Source organism: Marmota flaviventris, chromosome 4 (genome assembly GCF_047511675.1).
Source record: "Marmota flaviventris isolate mMarFla1 chromosome 4, mMarFla1.hap1, whole genome shotgun sequence".
Classification (NCBI taxonomy): domain Eukaryota; kingdom Metazoa; phylum Chordata; class Mammalia; order Rodentia; family Sciuridae; genus Marmota; species Marmota flaviventris.
In genome coordinates, this window is record NC_092501.1 from 78,482,514 (window position 1) to 78,502,677 (window position 20,164).

The 20,164-nt window shown below is 39.7% G+C and overlaps 1 protein-coding gene and 1 long non-coding RNA gene across 2 annotated transcripts in view; both read left to right on the forward strand.

Annotated features, from left to right (window-relative positions):
• The window catches only part of LOC114102432 (uncharacterized), a 56,515-nt gene that overhangs the window by 12,985 nt on the left and 23,366 nt on the right, over positions 1-20,164 (forward strand). The gene's annotated exons all lie outside the window — the stretch shown is intronic.
• On the forward strand, positions 16,863-17,880 carry LOC114102409 (small ribosomal subunit protein uS2-like). The gene has a single exon (XM_027947872.2). The coding sequence runs from the start codon at positions 16,878-16,880 to the stop codon at positions 17,763-17,765; it is 888 nt and encodes a 295-aa protein (XP_027803673.1). The 5' UTR covers positions 16,863-16,877; the 3' UTR covers positions 17,766-17,880.

The following is a 20,164-nucleotide window of genomic DNA, read 5'->3' on the forward strand; positions in this document are numbered from 1 at the left end:
TCATTTGTTATTCTGCTTTACACTAAACAAAGGGAATTGTGTTACATTCTACTAAATCAGACTACAAAAGAGAATAACAAGTTCCTTAAAGCATTGTTTACCAAACTAAAAAAAACTAATGAAAAAATTAAAATTTAGTAAACAATATGGAAAAATCCAATTATGTTAAGAAATTTGGAAGCAGTATTAACCTTTTTTTTTTTTTTTTTTAATAGAAGAAGGAAAAAGAAGTTTTATTGCTTTGCTAGCCCAGGAGAAACACAGGGGACTCCTGTCCCAGAGGATGTGATTCTGCCCATGGGGAAAATGGGAGTGGGAAGTGGTGGGGGGTAGGAAGGTGTTAAAGAGGTGATTCAAAGGTTACATTCCACATGTTCTCTGTCTGGAATTGTAATTCACCTGTTGGGAGATGAGATAGTCATTTCTGAAATCTGGTGCTGTTCCCCACCTTCCTGTGGTAGGTGCCATACCCACCTTCCTATGGTGAGTATGTGCTCAGGGACAGATAACTCTGTCTAGGATGGGGAAGAAAGGTAATCCTATTTCTTTTGAGATTAGAGAGAGGGAGGGATTAGGGAGGGAGAGAGACTAAAAGAAACATGTCTGTTAAAAAAATAAGTGTCAGTGGCAGAGCATCAAGGGATATATATATATATATATATATATATATATATATATATATATATTTATTTATTTATTTTTTATAGTTGTAGATGGATATAATACCTTTATTTTATTTATTTGTGTGGTGCAGAGGGTCAAACCCAGGGCCTCTCACATGCTACGCAAGTGCTCTACCACTGAGCTACAACCCCAGCCCCTATATATTTTTTTTAATATATATATATATATTTTTTTTTAGTTGTAGTTGGACACAATACCTTTATTTTATTTACTTTTATGTGGTGCTGAGGATTGAACCCAGGGCCTTGCATGTGCTAGGCAGGTGTTCTACCACTGAGCCACAACCCCAGCCCAGCAAGGGCTATATTTAAAGCATAAAGTGGACCACTGTTTCATTTCCCCACTGTCAATTTCTACATTTCATTTCTCTGGAAGAATGGGCTACAACATCTCCAAGCTGCTTCCTACTGAGAGAGGGTGAAATTGGGAAAAGGGACCTGAAATCCTTGTTCTTTATCAGGTGGGACATGAACAATTAAGATTAACCTTTTTTTCTTTTTTTTTACTTTATTTATTTTTTTATTAGTTGCTCATGACAATACAATGATCTTGACACATCATACATTTGAATCAAATGGGGTATAATTTCTCATTTTTCTGAGTGTACAGGTTGCAGAATCAAATTGGTTATACAGACACGTATATACATACATCAATACTAGTGTCTATTTTATTCTGCTGCCCTTCCTATCCCCTCTTCCCCTCTCCTCCCCTCCCATCACCTCTCTCTACCCAATCTAATGTGACACATTTCTTTTTTTTTTCCCCTCACATCATCATACATGTATTTTGTATAATGATGAGGGTGTCCTTCCATCTTCGTGCAATTCCCCTTCTCCCTCCCATTCCCTCCCACCTCTCTTCCCTATTTAGTGGTAATCTTCTCATGCTCTTCCTCCTTACCCCATTTTGAGTCATTCCCCTTATATCAGAGAAGACATTTGTTTTTTAGGGATTGGCTAACTTCACTTAGCATAATCTGCTCTAATGCAATCCATTTCCCTGCAAATGCCATGATCTTGTTATTTTTTTAGTGCTGCATAATAACCTTTTTTCAATAATAAAAATTAAAATGTCTTGTACTTTGCATGTAAATTATTTATTATTTTTTAGTTGTAGTTGGACACAATGCCTTTATTTTGTTTACTTATTTTTATGTGGTGCTGAGAATCGAACACAGGGCCTCACACGTGCTAGGTGAGCGTGCTACTACTGAGCCACAACCCCTGTCCCTTTAAATATAAATTATTATTATTATTAATATTATTATTATTATTTAATATATATATATATATTTTTAGTTTTCAGTGGACACAACATCTTTGTATGTGGTGCTGAGGATCGAATCTGGGCTGCACACATGCCAGGCGAGCGCGCTACCGCTTGAGCCACATCCCCAGCCCCAGTAATATTATTTTTGAGACAGGGTCTCACTATGTTGCCCAGTTGGACTTGAATTACTGAACCTAAGTGACTTCCTGCCTAAGTTTTTGGAGTATCTGGGACTACAAATGTACTTTTTTTTTTTTTTTTTGTATTGGACCCAGGGTGGTTAACTACTGAGCCACATCCCCAACCCTTTTTTTGCTTATTTTGAGACAGGGTCTTGCTAAGTTGCTGAGACTGGCTTTGAACTCATAATTCTCCTGCTTTATCCTCCCAAATCACTGGGATTACAGGCATGTACCATGGCACCCAGCCAGGGGCACCACCATGCCCAGCCAAAACATAAATTCTTAAGTGCTATTATTTGCCTCTAAGTCCTTCATAAATTAGTAAAATATTAATATATTAACTTCTAATGAACAACATTGGGATTTTCCATGCTGAGGATCCGAAGCCATCATGGATACCACAGAGGAGCTGGAGAACCGGTTTTTCCTGGAGGGATGGAGGAGTTTGCCATTTTCTACCTGTTTACCAACAGTAATGACTAATACCTTCTACTAGGCTCTTTCCATTTCTAATTGGTGCTCCTACCTTGGAAAAAAATTGGCATTGCTTGTAAAAGCTACTGTTCTGCAAACATGGTGCCCATTAGCAGTGTCCCCTTCTATCCCTCAAAATAACATACAGTCCTGCCCCAGGAACAGGAAGGCAGATCCAGAAGTGGGAGCTGAATTCAGCAAAATATGGGGGTTATCTCTAAGAAAAGAACACAAACTTGTGAATGTACCAGGTTTGTCTGAAGTTTATATTTACTTATTTATTTATTTTTGGTACCAGGGATTGAATCCATGGGCACTTACTGCTAATCCTATCCACAGTTCTTTTTAAAAATTTATTATTTTGAGACAGGGCCTCACTAAATTGCTGAGGCTGGTCTTAAATTTATGATCCACCTGCTTCAGCCTCCTGAGTCTCTGGGATTATAGGTGTATGCTACCACGCTAGGCTTCATATTTATTTAGAATTATTAAAAGTTAGATTAAAAGGTTGAGGGTTTAGCTTAGTGGTGGGTTCCTTGCTACCATGTGAGGGGCCCTGAGTAAGAAAAGAAAGGACTAATAACCATAAAATTTTAATAATCATGGATTTTAATAACCATGAAAGTTGATAAGCCAACTACCATGTATGGAAACAAAATATAATTTTGTTAATAATTTTAGAAGAAAATTAATATACCTTTTGGTATTTTAGCTAAATAAAAATATCAAGGGCCATTACATGCAAATCAATGCTGACATATTTATTTATTTGTTAAAATATTTTTTTTTTAAAGAGAGAGAGAGAGAGAGAATTTCAATATTTATTTTTCAGTTTTTGGCAGACACAACATCTTTGTTTGTATGTGGTGCTAAGGATAGAACCCGGGCTGCACACATGCCAGGTGAGCGTGTTACCGCTTGAGCCACATCCCCAGCCCTGCTGACATATTTAAACATTACAAATTTCTACCCCAAATATAAAATTAATGAATAAATAACCAGGCAGTATCAAAATTCTTAATTTCAATATCTTTTCAATATAAAAATTCTTTAGATGTAAAAGTTTGTTTTAAAATATTTATTTTTTTAGTAAAATAAATAAAATAAAGGACTTTTATTTTATTTATTTTACTAAAAAAATAAATAAAATAAAGGACTTTATTTTATTTATTTTTATGTGGTGCTGAGGATCGAACCCAGGGCCTCACACATGTGAGGCAAGTGCTCCACCTCTGAGCCACAACCCCAGTCCCATAGATGTAAAAGTTTTGTAAGTATGTGTAACCATAAACTTTAATTAATATGGTAGAAAATCTGGTTTTCTGGTTTTACTTAGACTGTTTACAATAGTGGATTATTCTATTCTGAAATAATTACACAAATACAGACCAACACATACTGCTTAATATCCTTTTCTGGATTCATAGTTCGTTGGCTTCTTATCAATCAAATATGGATTGGTCAAAAGTTAAGACAGAGAAACTTAAAAATAGAACATTGACATTTAATAATAAAAAGAAAGGGGGAAAAGAAGGCAAAGTAGCAGGATATAAAACCAACACCCATAAATCAAGTACATTTCTGTACATTAGGATAAATCCTCTGAAAAAGGAATTGGGAAAGCTACCCCATTTATAATAGCCTCAAAAAACAAACAAACAAAAACACTTGGGAATCAATGTAACAAAAAAGTGAAAACTAGAGAACACTAAACAAAGAAATTAAAGAAGATCTTAGAAGATGAAAGAATCTCCCTTGTTTTCTTGGATAGGCAAAATTAATATTGTCAAAATGTGTTAATATTGTCAAAATGTGTATTACCAAAAGTGTTATACAGATTTCATTCAAATCTAATCAAAATCCCAATGATATTCCTCATAGAAATAGAAAAAGCAATCATGAAATTCATATGGAAAAATAAGAGACTCAAAATAGCCAAAGTAATCCTTAGCAAGAAGAGTAAAGCACAATACCAGACCTTAAACTATACTACAGAGCTGTAGTAACAAAAACAGCATAGTATCAGCACCAAAATAGACATGTAGACCAATGTTACAGAATAGATGACACAGAGACAAACCCACATAAATACAGTTATCTCATACTAGACAAAGGTGCCAAAAACATACATTGGAGAAAGGATAGCCTCTTCAACAAAAGGGGCTGAGAAAAAATGGAAATTCATATGCAGCAAAATGAAATTAAATTTCTTTCTTTCACCCTGCATAAAACTCAACTCAAAGTGGATCAAGGAACTAGGAATTAGACTAGAGAGTCTGCACTTAACAGAAGAAAAAGCAAGCCAAATCTTCATCATGTTGGCTTATGACCTGACTTCCTTAATAAGACTCCTAAAGTGCAAGAAATAAAATTAAGAATCAATAAATGGGATGGATTCAAACTAAAAAGCTTCTTTGCAACAAAGGAAACAATAATGTAAGAGAGCCCCAACAGAATGGGAGAAAATCTTTACCACACACACATCAGATAGAGCACTGCAGGATATATAAAGAACTCAAAAAACTTAACACCAAAAAAACCAAATAACCAAATCAATAAATGCGCTAAGGAAATCAGCAGACACTTCACAGAAGAAGACATACAATAGATCAACAAATATATGAAAAAAAAAATCTTCAACATCTCTAGCAATTACAGAAATGCAAATCAAAACTACTCTAAGATTTCATCTCACTTCAGTCAGAATGAAGAAGTCAAGCAACAATATGTGCTGGCAAGGATGTGGGGAAAAAGGCATACTGATTCATTGTTGATGGGATTGCAAAATGGTGCAACCACTTTGGAAAGCAGAATGGAGATTCCTTAGAAAACTTGGAATTGAACCACTATTTGACCCAGCTATCCCACTTCTCGGTCTATACCCAAAGGACTTAAAATCAGCATACAACAGTGATACAGCCACCTCAATGTTTATAGCAAGCAGCTCAATTCACAATAGCTAAACTGTGGAACTAACCTAGATGACCTTCAATAGATGAATGGAAACTGTTGTATATATACACAATGGAATATTACTCAGCCTTAAAGAAGAATGAAATTATGGCATTTACAGGTAAATGGATGAATTTGGAGAATATCATGCTAAGCAATGTAAGCCAATCCCATAAAACCAAAGGCCAAATGTTTTCTGTGATAAGTGGATGCTGATTCATATTGGGGGGTGGGGACAAGGGAAGAATAGAGGAATTTTGGATTTGGCAGAAGAGGAGGAAAGGAGGGGAGGGTGTGTGTGTGTGGGGGGGGGAAGGTGGTAGAATGAGATGGACATTATTACCCTATGTGTGGGTATGATTGCACGAATGGTGTGACTCTACATCACGTACAACCAGAGAAATGAAAAGTTGCACACCATTTGTGTAAAAAGTAAAAGTAAATAAAAAAAAAAATCCTCGCCGGGCATGGTGGTACACATGCTGGGGAGGCTGAGGCAGAAGGATCGAGAGTTCAAAGCCATTTTCAGCAAAGGCAAGGTGCTTAGCAACTCAGTGAGACCCTGTCTCTAAATAAAATACAAAATAGGACTAGGGATGTGGCTCAGTAGTGGAGTGTCCCCCGAGTTCGATCCCTAGTACCCCCCCTCAAAAAAAAAACCCAATTAGAACAAATCCCCCAAATAAAAAAAAAAGAAAATTCCAAAAATTTTTAAAAATTAATTGCCTGTCACATTATTAATGCATAATCACCATCATTGCTTCATACAGCAACTTAGAATATTAGAATACTTTATGAGAAAGAGAATGGAAGACAATGGGTCCTCCAATGTGATTGATGTACTTCTTTTTTTTTTTTTTTAAATTTGCTTTAATTAGTTACATATGACAGTACAATGACCTTGACATATCATACATTTGAATCAGATGGGATATAATTTCTCATTTTTCTGAGTGTACAGGTTGCAGAATCATATTGGTCATGTGGTCACATATATACACACAGTAATAATAATGTCTATTTCATTCTACTATCCTTCCTTGAAAAAAAATTTTATTGAAAGCTTAGAAAACATGGTTCCTGGTGCATGCCTATCATTTCAGCAACTTGGGAGACTAAGGAAGAAAGATTCAAAGTTCAAGGCCAGCTTGTGCAATTTAACAAGACGCTGTCTCAAAATAAAAAATATAATAAAAGGGCTGAAGATATAATTCAGTGTAGAGTACTCCTTGGTTTAATGCCCAATAACACACACACACACCCACACACACATAAAGGGAAAATTTGCTTTCAGCCTCACCATTTATTATTGTTAATGTCTCAAAAGTTTTGGATGTTGTCAAATTTGGGAAAATCTCTATTAAGTGTTTTCAATAATGAGCAGCAAGATTCCAGGGTGTTTGAAGTCTTCCTGCGCAGTGCCTGGTCTTTGAATTGACAGATTCATTAGCCACATTGCTGCCACCAAACCTCCAAAGGCTTTTGGAGGGGGCCCTAAGTGGGTCTAGCCTGAAGAGGGCTTGGGGCAGTCTGGGTATGAGGTGGGGACCTGAGCGGAGAGAGGGACAGCAGTTGGGAAGGCCCTGTTCCTTGGGGAATAGCAAGACTATGGGAGTGCCTGATGTGGGGTGGGGGCTGGGACATGGGGGAGGATGGACTGGGTTGCAGGTGTGGAAGGCCTGGAATGCAGAGGTACTGGGACATTGGGAAACTACCTTGGGGGCCTAAGGGATGCGGGCAGGGCTGGGCATGGGAGGGGCCTCAGCTGTGGGGGATTGTAGGGGCAGCTTTAAGGCCTGAGTGTGGGGAAAGAACATGGGGAGGGTCTGAAAAGAGGGGTCTATAACTTGGGTATCCTCTAGCCATGTACGGTAGCTAGGCATAGGAGTCTGATCATAGGTGGAGATCTAAGCAGGAGAGGACTGGCTGTGTGTAAGGGGGTCAGGTTGTGGGGGTGCATGGGATTTAAATAAATTTCAGGAGGGCAGAAAAGGTCTTGTCAAGAACAGTTTTTCCCCCCCTTTTCCATATAAAGACTGTTTTTAATAGAAAAACCAAAACAATACTTAACTAAACCAAACAGCCAAACAAAAACAACACAAATCTCCATTAACAAAAGACATTTTCTCCATTGAGCAGAGAAAGATAATTACCATATTTTTTGTGGGTAATAATAAGGACCTTATTCCACATAAACTGAGTGAACTGGAGTCACATATACCTAATGTAATGTAAATATCAGAGTATGACTGAAAGGAGGATGCAAAGATAGCATATAAGTAAAATTCAAGACTATATATGTAGTAAAACTAAATATGGAAGTACAGAGTAGACACAATTTTAAAGGTAACTGTATTATTCAGACTGGGGTTGTCTCTGCCCCATCCCATACCCTGAAGAATCAAAGTGAGGTGATGGGGTTCTTGAGGGAGGCTTCCACTATCTGGGTAACAATGAGGCTCTTCAGCTGCAGTGGGTATAACCTATTCAATTGATTGTACATTAGGATACACAAGAAAATCAGCTAGGGCACTGTTAGCATAATTAAGATTCTTCTAAGGTTGCTGTTCCCCTTGAAGAGGCAAAAGGGTGGCTATTTGGGGAAGACAGGGGAGGTGTTTGATGGAGGTGGTACAGCCATTTTCTGAAGAGGGAACAGAGAGATTCTTTGAAGGATCAAGAGCTAGACACAGGGCAGCCTGTGTGTGTGTGTGTGTGTGTGTGTGTGTGTGTGTTGGGGGGTGCTGTTCTCCAGGACTGGCAATCATCCATTGTTTGGGTAGTCTGTGTGTGATGAGGATTGAGGGATTATTTGGGGGGATTAGCAGCCATAAAATAGGCAGGCAGGATTCTATGGGGAGGGAGGGACCAAGAGGAGAAGAGGTGAGGAGAATTTTGGAAAGTCACTGTAGCTAAACCTCCTGTCTTAAGTCTTGCATTAAGCTTAATTAGATACCTCCCACCTAAGGGTTTAGAGCCCTTGTGCTGCTTTTACAGATGAGAAACTGAAGTATCTTCCCTAAGGCCAGTCTAACTCCAAAGCCCTGTTCTTCATTCTTTTCAGTGAAATTGATGCTATCAGTATTCCATATATATGGGGTAAAACTGAGGCACAGAGAGGTAATCACTTGCTACTAAGTGGTCAGACCAGAATTAGAATTCAGGCAATCAGGATCCAGAATCTTGGCCTCAGCAGTGGCAGTGTTTGTGGAAGAAACCGGAATGTGGCCTGAGGCAGGTGCATGAGGTGGGGGAAGGTATGAGAGTGCAGGGGAAAGTTTCTCAGTGCAGATTGCAGGGGAGGGAGTTTGCATCTCTAACTTTCTCTAGTCCCTCCCCATTCACTTTCCAGCATGTTCCAGAGCCTGCTAAGTGCTGATGTGGGGCCCCATGAGGCCACTTCTTTGGGGAGGGAAACTATGCTGGGGATCTATGGTGATCAAACCCAGTGCCTCATATGCTAGGCAAACACTCTACCACTGAACTTTTACCCCCAGCCCAAGTTCTTAACTCCTTATGTTGGTAGGAGTCTAAAACTTCTGGTCTCAAGTGATTCTCCTGCCTCAGCTTCCGAAGGAGCTGGGACTACAACTGTTCGCCATCATGTTGAGTTGGTGTTATTAACAAAAACAACAAAAAGAATGTACACACATATATACATACATTTATATATAGAAAGAATATAAATACTCATATATGTATATCATTCATTCATATATATTTACTTTTGTCATTGATATATATGTCATTCATAGGTATATGTCATATACATACACACAATCACACACACTTTTTAAGACAAACATACTTTCTCGAAGAAAGATTCTCTTTCAGAGACATAACAGAGGTACAGAGACATAACAGCTGAACTTGGGAAGCAGTAAAGCTGAACCCTATCTACCAGAATAATCCTGGTCCAGCCTGGGTAAGTCCCACAACAAGCCCATTTGTACCAACAAATTCCAGAATGAATCAGGAATTGAAGCTTCCAGGAGTTTCTAGAATTGAGGTGGGAGAGACTAGGGTGGGTAGATTGGCTACAAGTTCAGAGGAAGAACAGAGTAGAGCTCTTCTGTCTGTCTCTTGAAGTCTGAGTTGTTTCCATCTTTATTCTGCGTCTTTGCATTTCCAAGTGTTTCTCAATGCCTCCCAGTATTTGTCTCGCTGGAATTTCCTTGGTCCAAGCCAAGCTCAATAGCTCCCTCTTCTGGACACAGTACCACCAGACACAAAGTGATAAAGTGAGGGCTTTTCATTCACTTGGGGCGCTTTCCCGGGTCTAGCCTCTGAGGGTGTGGAATCCTTTGGCAGTTTTCATTTGTGGGAGATCGGCCAGTTTTACCTCCAATGGCCAAAAGGGGGCGATGAAGGATTGTCTCAGCATCATTCCTACCCTCCCAGCAGCTCCTCTCGGTACTGGACATTTGCACCCGGAGTAGATTTCGGTGGCTAGAAATTTGTTCAAACCTGAAGCCTGTTCTCTGGCGTGCCGTCTCTCTGTTTCTCTCTCTGTCTAATGGGGATGGAACAAAGGGCTTCGTGTATGTAGTAGGCAAGCGCTCCATCACTGACCTATATCCTCAAGCTCTGAAGTTTTCAAGATCAGGTCTAGCCTACCCAATCTCATTTCATTGTGATGATTTGTAAAGTTACTGGTGTGCCAGCTGTTCTTTCTTGAGCTCTAGTTTCCTTTACTTGAACTTGGTAGAATAATCTACCTCAGGGTAGGTAAAAGTGAAAGAAGTAATTTTTGTACAGGTTTTAGGAGAGAGCTTATTATACATTTCATACCATGGCTGTCACTTTCTTGCATTTCCCATTCAATGTCCTCACTGACTATGGGTACGGGGGACCACAGGCTCTCAGTTTTCCTGCGGGCACCTTTAACACTGGACTGAACAGGACCACTTGCAGCTTGAGCCAACTGGAGTTTTTGGTGGAAAAAAACATGTTTGTTTAATGTCCAGGTGCCTTCACAGCTAAACTTAACTAACCATTAAATATCTGTATATACATTTATTTAATAACTACATACAGCTTATCTGTCAAGAAATGTGAGGGCTTGGGGTTTAGCTCAGTGATAGAGCACTCCTCTAGCATGTTCCAGGTTCTGGGTTCCATCCAGTACCCAAAACAAAACAAAACGAAAACAAACAAACAAAAAAACCCCCAACTTTTTAAAAAAGCAAATATGTGGGGCTGGGTTTGTGGCTCAGTGGTTGAGCACTTACCTAGTGTGTGTGAGGCACTGTGTTTGATTCCCAGCATTGTATATAAATTAAATAATTAAATAAAGTTCCATCAACAACTAAAAAAATTAATTTAAAAAAAAGCAAATATGTTTTTTTTTTTTTTTTTTGTCTCTTGAGTTTTGAGACTGGAGACCAGGCACTCTACCAAATGAGCACTCTACCAATTGAGCTCCATCCCCAGGCCTATAGTATTTTTATTTCCTCTCTCTCTTTCTCTCACTCTTTCTATATATACCCATCTAAACATTTACGTAACCACTGAATATAGGAAATGCATAATTTTCAATTTGTAGAGATTCATGTGTGTATATCTTTTCTTTAATTATAATTGATTTAAAAAATAAAAAATATATTTATTTTATTTTACTTGATAAGAGGACTGAATTCAGCTGGGGGCTTAATTATTGAGTCATATCCTCAGACCTATTTATTTATTTAGGTACCAGTAACTGAACCAAGGGTTGTTGAACCATTGAACCATCATTTTTATCCCCAATTTTTAAAAATATTTTTATTTTGAGACAGGGTCTTGCAAAGTTGCTTAGGCTAAGTTGCTGAGGCTGGCTTTGAAAATTAAGTTCTCCTGCCTCAGCCTCTTGAATCATTGGTATTTCAGGTATGAGCCACCATGCCTGGCTAGAATTGATTTTAATCCTATTCTACACTTTTAAATTTATCCTTTAATATTTTTATAACTACTGTATTTGTCTAACCATGCTATGCATTTTTATACAGATGCTCCTTTACTTATATGGTGTTGCATCCCTGCAAGCCTATCATAAATTGAAAATGTTATAAGTAAAAAAATGTAGTTTACACATCTAATCCATAAGACTGTAGCTTAGCCTTACCTACCTTAAATGTGCTCAGAACATTTAGGTTACCCTACAATTCGATTATTGTAGGGCAATCTACTCCAACTGTAGCGTAATCTAACATAAAGTCTATTTTATAATAAAGTGTTGAATATCTCATGTGATATATTAAATATCTATATCTAAAAAACAATGGCAACACACTCCATTGTAAAGTATGGGTATTCAATCCGGAAAAAGAGCAAAATTCCAAATTCTAAAATTCTCAGTACACCTTTTCTTTCTTTTTCCATGTCCTTAGCCCCCACTGCCCTTCTTTCTTTTTGGTGGTACTGGGGATCAAACTCAGGGGCACTTTACCTTCATCTATCTTTATTTTGAAACAGGATCCAGCTCCTCAGTAAAAATTTTTAACATCACTTTCCCCTATTAACATCACTTTCTACCTATTTTACCTCAGTTCTAATTGTTCCCCCAATCTAGTGTCTATTCCAGGTAGCCAGCTGTCCCAGGACAGTTCAAACCCATAGTGTGCTCAGCCTGATTGCCCCTTCCACTCTCCTTTCCATGCCTTTTGGTACTGTCTGGCAGTTTGGTCCTCATGGGATTAGAAACTGGAAGTATACTCATCCTCAGTATCACATATCCCTTGTGGAGCCCTGGAGCTGCACAGAGGGGCAAGGGATGATGGTGCTGGAAGGGATATTCAGAGAAATCTGTGCTTTGTGCACCAGGGGAAACTTCAGGGAAGGAATGGCAGTGGGAGCAGGGACCCATGGCCAAGAACCTCTCAAGGTATAGGCACTTAGTCCTGCAGCTACAGAGAACAGTGGCTGCTGATGGCAGTTAGCAGTCTCTTCCTGAAATTATCCTTGCCCCAAGGTCATGTCCCCTCTCTTGGAAACTTGGCCCTGGCTTGGCAATATAGATGTTTCTTGCCTCCAGGCAGGACATCTTTGACCAACAACCAGGCCAAATTCCAGAGCTCCCTGTGAAGTGAAAGGAGGCACATCCTGACTCAACACTGCTTCTGACCAGTCAGTTCCCCTCACCATCCATAGGTGCTGTTCCTGAGCATAGTCTCCAGTGAACTTCCTGCTGCACATGGCAAGTGTGTTCTATTTCCCAGGGAACCTAATCTAAGGCACTTGGGTCCAGGGAGGCTACAGGAAGCAGACTCTAAAATGGGATTCTGGAGCTGCACCCCGAGCTGGTCCCCACCTCTGAGGGACAAATGCCCTGGCATGCTGTAGTAGGTGAAATTACCAGGACTTTCACAGTTGGTGAGTTGGGATGGGATGTAATATCAAGCTTCTGAAAGATTCTGGGTCAGGACGAATGATAAGGTCTGGAAGTTGGATGGATGCTGTTGAGACTGTTGACTGAGAAAGACAAAGGCAAGCATGACTAGGTGATGAGTTAAGTGTCAAAGCCACTGGACTTTCCAGGCTGCATTTAAAGAGACTTTATTTCTTGTTGTTAGAGAGCTGAAAATGCCAAGAATGTGGCCCAGAGCTTAACAGAGCTCAAAAACAAAATGATGAACTCTCAGGCTGGGTCAGTCTAGATGGGAGGAGGCAGAACATAAAGTTGGATATGACAGAGTTTACTAATGTAAGAACACTCTTACAGACCATCCTGTTCACCCATTGCATTGACAATATCACTGCAATTGGTTAATTGGTACAGAAGATAAAGAAGCATGGAAATTATGTTTGAAGACTTTGTAAGGTATAGACACTTCAGAGGAATGGAGACAAATTCTATGGGTTCAGGGGGTTCCCACATTTGTGAAGGTTTTTTTTTTTTTTTTTTTTTTTTTTTTTTAAAGAAAGAGAGAGAGAGAGAGAGAGAGAGAGAGAGAGAGAGAAATTTTTTAGTGTTTATTTTTTAGTTTTCAGCGGACACAACATCTTTGTTTGTATGTGGTGCTGAGGATCGAACCCGGGCCACACGCATGCCAGGTGAGCACGCTACCGCTTGAGCCACATCCCCAGCCCCTGTGAAGGTTTTTCTTGTTATAATTTTACTGAGTAATATTTGACAGACAATAAGCTGCCTATATATATTTTAGGAGATGTGTCCTGAGATTTGAACCCAGGGCCTTGTGCATGCATGTGCTCTACCACTGAGCTACATTCATAGCCCTGAAACTGACTATATTTATATTGTAAAATTTGGACTGGTTAGTGCTCAATGATAGAGTGCTTGCCTAGCCTGTGCAAGACATTCCAGCATTTGATGTTATATGATCATCAAATCAAACAAACATAAAAATCAATGTAAAACATAAAGTTTGAAGAGTTTTTTGACAGGTGTATATGACCATGAAATCAGAATAGTCAAGAAAATTAACCCTAAACCTTCCTTTCATAGTACTATTTTTTTTTTTTTTAAGGTGGTGATGGTGTTGTGGATCAAACCCAGGGCTTTCTGTATGCCCTCTCCCACTGAGCCACATTCTCAGTCCCTAAAGCCCTAGAGGTTTTTTGTAATTCATTTCTCCCTTTCCTGCTGACCCACTCCCCAGTGCCAGTACCCAAGCAGCTTTCTGTCTGATTAGTTTACATTTTCTAGACTTTTATATAGATGGAGCCATATAGTCTATACTCCTTTATCTGGTTTCTTTGCACCAGTATAGTTGTTTTTAGATCCATATTTGTTGATTTCTCTCCTTATTTTGAAATAGTATTCTATTATTTAAATATGTCATAACTTATCAATTCACCTGTTGATGAACATTCAGATTGTTTTTAACTATTACAAATAAAACTCATTTTGGATGGTGAGGGGTTTCTGGATTGAACCCAGGGTTGCTCAAACACTGAGCCACATCTCCAGCCCTTTTTAATATTTTGTTTATATACATATAAAAAAAACCTTCTCACTAAGTTTTAGGGTCTTGCTAAATTGCTGAGGCTGACTTTGAACTTGCCATCCTCCTGCCTCACCCCCGAGCTGCTGTGATTACGGACATGTGCCATTATGCCAGACATATAAAACCTCTATAAATATTAAATGTGTAAGTCTTCCTGTGGGGCATATATTTTCATTAAACTTGGGTAAATACCTAAGAGTATACCTGGCTAAATCATATGATTGTAGCATTTTACATTCCCACCAGCATTGAGGGAAGAATTCAGTTTCTCCACATCCTTACCAATACTTGGTATGATCAGTCTTTTTTTTTTCTTTGCTGGGAAACAAACCCAGGGCCTCATGCATACTAAGCAAATGCTGTGTCACTAAGGTACACCCCCAGCCTCTGGTCAGTCTTTTTGGTAATAGGCATCCATAGTGAGTGTGTAAGACTAGAGGATAGAGAGACTTTGAGGAAGTTTTGCTTCCCAGGCCCCTCAGGAAAACCCCAAGCTCTTTATACTATTCATGTCTTTTTGAAGGATCTGTGTCACTATACTCATGATCCTGGAGAAAGGCATGGAGTTCTGGAGGTTTTATTTGTATTTTATTCAAACGCTGAGCATTTATGGTTTTATTCTTGGTGCTATTTTAAGAAACTGTTGCCTGTGATAGAAGAATGACAATAATGAGGAGAAGGTGAGGAAGCCTCTTTAAAAATAAGATGTACTGATGGGTACATCTTGCATGCATGTACTCCATGCCTATGATCCCAGTGGATTAGGAAGCTGAGGCAGGAGGATTATGAGTTCAAAGCCAGCCTCAGCAACTTAGCAAGGCACTAAGCAACTCAGTGAGACCTTGTCTCTAAATAAAATACAAAATAGGGCTGAGAATATGGCTCAGTGGTTGAGTGCCCCTGAGTTCAATCCCTGGTACAAAAAAAAAATGTATTAACTTTAAAAAAAATTTTTTTTGAAATGATTATAGATCCACAGGAAACTGAAAAAAGATGTATAAGGAAGTTTCATGTAAATTACTCTTCACCCAGTGGTAACAACTTCACTATGAAGCAATATGAAAAACAGGAAACTGAAATTGATATAGTCCAGAATTTATTCAGATTTCATCAGTTAATACATATTTGTGATGTGTTATGTATATGAATGTGACTAGGTCAATGCAGTTTTACCACATGTAAATATTTGTGTAACCAGCACCACAATCAAGATATGGATGGAGCTGTGGATGTAGCTCAGTGTTACAGCATGTGCTTAGCATGTATGAGGCCCTGGGTCAATTCCTAGTACTGAAAAAAAAAAAAAGATACTGAACAATTTTGTCATAACAAGAGTACTTCCTTTACTTACATCCATGTCCCTCTCCTTTACCCCTACTCTGGCAACCACTAATTTGACTTTTAGCTCTATATTTTCCCATTTCAGAAATGTTATACAAGCTGTGAACCGTCATATTCACCTGTAATCTCATCACTTGGGAAGCTGAGAAAGGAAGATTGTGAGTTCAAGGCCAGCCTTGGCTATTTAGGGAGGTCCTGTCTCAAAGTAAAAAATAAAAAAGAGCTGGGGATACAGCTCAGTGGTAGAGCCCCTGGGGTTCAGTCCCCAGTACAGCCTCATCCCAAAAAAGTTCATAATGGAATTAAGCAATATGTACTCTTTTTAGATGGGTTTCTTTTTTGTGTGGTGTTGGGATTTGAACCCAGGGCTTCATGCATGCTAGACACTCACTCTACCAGTGAGCCATGATCCTAGCCCCAAGGTTGGCTTTTTTCTTTTTCTTTCTTTCCTTTTTTTGAGTGTCAGGGGGATACTGGGGATTAATCCAAAGGGCACTTAACCACTGAGCCACATACTCATTCCTTTTTATTTGTTGAGACAAGGTCTTATTAAGTTGCTTAGGGTTTTACTAAATTGCTGAGGCTGGCCCTGCACTTGAGTTCCTCATGTGTCAGACTCCAGAGCCTCTGGGACTATAGGTGTGATCCTATAGTCAATATAGATAGACTATAGATTGACTTTTTTTTGCTCAGCATAATTTGCTTGAGATCCTTCTAAGATGTTGAACATATTAATAATCTGTTCCTTTTTATTGCCAAGAAATATTACATGGTATCAAATGTGCCAAAATTTGTTTAACCATTCATCCATGAAGGGCATTTGAGTTTCTCTCCAGTTAAGGCAATTATTAATAATGCCTCTATGAATATTTATGGTCAAGGGTTGGAGTGAGCATAAGTTTTCACATTTTTTTAAGCCTAATTTATTTATTTTAAAGAGAGAGGGAGCCTTTCCGCGCTGCCCAGGGAGGGATCCATAGGGCGTTGTTCTTGATTCCCGTCGTAACTTTAAAGGGAAACTGTCACAATGTCCGGAGCCCTTGATGTCCTGAAAATGAAGGAGGAGGATGTCCTCAAATTCCTTGCAGCAGGAACCCACTTAGGTGGCACCAACCTTGATTTCCAGATGGAACAGTATATCTACAAAAGGAAAAGCGATGGCATCTACATCATAAATCTGAAGAGGACCTGGGAGAAGCTTCTGCTGGCAGCTGGTGCCATTGTTGCCATTGAAAACCCTGCTGATGTCAGTGTAATATCCTCTAGGAATACTGGCCAGCGGGCTGTGCTGAAGTTTGCTGCTGCCACTGGAGCCACCCCTATTGCTGGCCGCTTCACTCCTGGAACCTTCACTAACCAGATCCAGGCAGCTTTCCGGGAGCCACCTCTTCTGGTGGTTACTGATCCCAGGGCTGACCACCAGCCTCTTACAGAAGCGTCCTATGTCAATCTGCCTACCATTGCTTTGTGTAACACAGACTCTCCTCTGCGCTATGTGGACATTGCCATTCCGTGCAACAACAAGGGAGCTCATTCTGTGGGTCTGATGTGGTGGATGCTGGCCCGAGAAGTTCTGCGCATGCGTGGCACCATTTCCCGTGAGCACCCATGGGAGGTTATGCCTGATCTATACTTCTACAGAGATCCTGAAGAGATTGAAAAGGAAGAGCAGGCTGCTGCTGAAAAGGCTGTGACCAAGGAGGAATTTCAGGGTGAATGGACTGCTCCAGCTCCTGAGTTCACTGCTACTCAACCTGAGGTTGCAGACTGGTCTGAAGGTGTGCAGGTGCCCTCTGTGCCTATCCAGCAGTTCCCTACTGAAGACTGGAGTGCCCAGCCAGCCACTGAAGACTGGTCTGCAGCTCCCACTGCTCAGGCCACTGAGTGGGTAGGAACAACAACCGAGTGGTCTTGAGTTGTTCTGCAGTCACACATTAATAAGCAAGGTGGAAATAAGGAGAATAAGCACCAATTTACGGAGAATAAACAACCAATTTCTAAAATAAATAAATAAATAAATAAAGAGAGAGGGAGAGAGAGAGAAAAAATTTTTAATATTTATTTTTTATTTTATTTTATTTTTTTTTTTGCGGACACAACATCTTTGTTTGTATGTGGTGCTGAGGATCGAACCTGGGCTGCACACATGCCAGGTGAGCACGCTACCGCTTGAGCCACATCCCCAGCCCGAAGTTTTCACATTTTTAAAAAGAATTTTTAGTGTAGATGGGCACAATCTTTATTTCTTTATTTACTTTTATGTGGTGCTGAGGATCGAACCCAGTGCCTCATGTGTGCTAGGCAGGCGCTCTACCACTAGCCACAACTCCAGCCCCAAGTTTTTACTTTTTTGTGATAGACTCCAAATATGTGAATGTTGAGTTGTATGGTGAGTGTATGTTCAGTTTTATTAGAAACTACCATCTGTATCCAGGGTGACTGTACCATTTTGTATTACTTTGAGCAATGTGTGCATTATTTTGTGTCACACTATTTTTTTTTCTTCCTACAGTACTAGAGACAGAACCCAGGGCCACTCTACCACTGAGTTACATCTCCAGCTCCCCCGCCCCCCGCTTATTTTTAATTTTGAGACAGTCTCTAAGTTGTGGACTCGTGATCCTCCTGCCTGAGCTTCTCAGTAGCTACAGCACCTGGCTCTTCATCTTCACTCTTTCTCCATTGAACACTATCTCCTAGCAATGTAATAAATAAAATAAAACAAAAATATTCTTTTGTATGTATGTGGGTGGTACTGGATGGAACTCAGGGCTTTGCCCCATACTAGGCAAGCACACTATCTCTGAGCTGTATCCCCATCTCTAATTTTTTTTTTTTTTTTTGGTTCCCAGGATTGAACCCAGGGACACTCAATCACTGAGCCACATCCCCAGCCCTCTTTTGTATTTTATTTAGAGACAGAGTCTCACTGAATTGCTTAGTGCCTCGCTAAGTTGCCGAGGCTGGCTTTGAACTCACGATCCTCCTGCCTCAGCCTCCTGAGCTGCTGGATTATAGGCATGTGCCACCACGCCTGGCCCTCTATGTTTATAGTGATATCTTATTGTGGATTTAATTTGCATTATTCTAATAGCTAATAATGTTGAATATCTTTTCATGAGTTATGCCAGTGTATATCCTTTTTGGTGAAATATATGTTCATGCCTTTTGGTCATTTACTCTTTGAATTGTTGAAACATTGGGTGTCTTTTTTTAGTGGGGGTACCAGGGATTGAACTCAGGGGTACTCAGCCACTGAGCCACATCCCCAGCCCTATTTTGTATTTTATATAGAGACAGGTTCTCACTGAGTTGCTTAGCGCCTCTCTCTCTCTCTTTTTATCTCCCTCTCTCTCTCTCTCTCTTTTTTTTTTTTTTTGCTAAAGCTGGCTTTGAACTAGTAGTTTTAGCTTTCACATTTAGATTGTTAATCCATTTTGAGTCATTTTCTGCATATACAATTAATTTGCATATATTGACCTTAGATATTCTTCCATTATGCTAAACTCATCACTGGAGATTTTAGGGGTCCGGTAGTTTAGGATATTCTTGAACATTCCCTCCAAAGTAAACTGATTGCATTTTTTTTAAAATCAGGGATTGAACCCAGGGCACTTATACCCAGCCCATTTTTTTTTTTTTTATTTAAAAATTTTTGAGAAGGACTGGGGATGTGGCTCAAGCGGTGGCGCGCTCGCCTGGCATGCGTGCGGCCCGGGTTCGATCCTCAGCACCACATACAAACTAAAAAATAAATATTAAAATTCTCTTAAAAAAATTTTGAGGGGCTGGGGTTGTGGCTCAGAGGTAGAGTGCTCGCCTACCATGCGTGAGGCACTGGGTTCGATCCTCAGCACCACATAAAAATGAAATAAAGATATTGTGTCCACATATAACTAAAAAAATATATAATTTTTTTTTTTTGAGATTGGGTCTTGTTAAGTTGCTCAGGGTTTCACTAAGTTGCTCAGGCTGGCTTTGAACTTGCAATTCTCTTGCCTCAGCCTCATGAGTTGCTGGGATTACAGGCATGTGCCACTGTGCCCAGTATAGATGATTTTTTTTTTTATCCCCCATCAACAAGATAAAAGTAACATGCATGGTAAACTTGCTTGGGCTTGAAGATAGCAAATTTCATGGGTGGAGATGCTGTTCCGGCTCATTTACTGAGCTGCATGAAGGGCTGTTGGCTTTGATTGGGATCCAGAGCAGGAAAGGGGTCTTATAGTAAGTTCAGGTTGTGGCAATGTAAACAGCTGTACCCCTTGTACCGTAAAATCTGACAGAACTTACTGTATTTCTGTGATAAGAAAA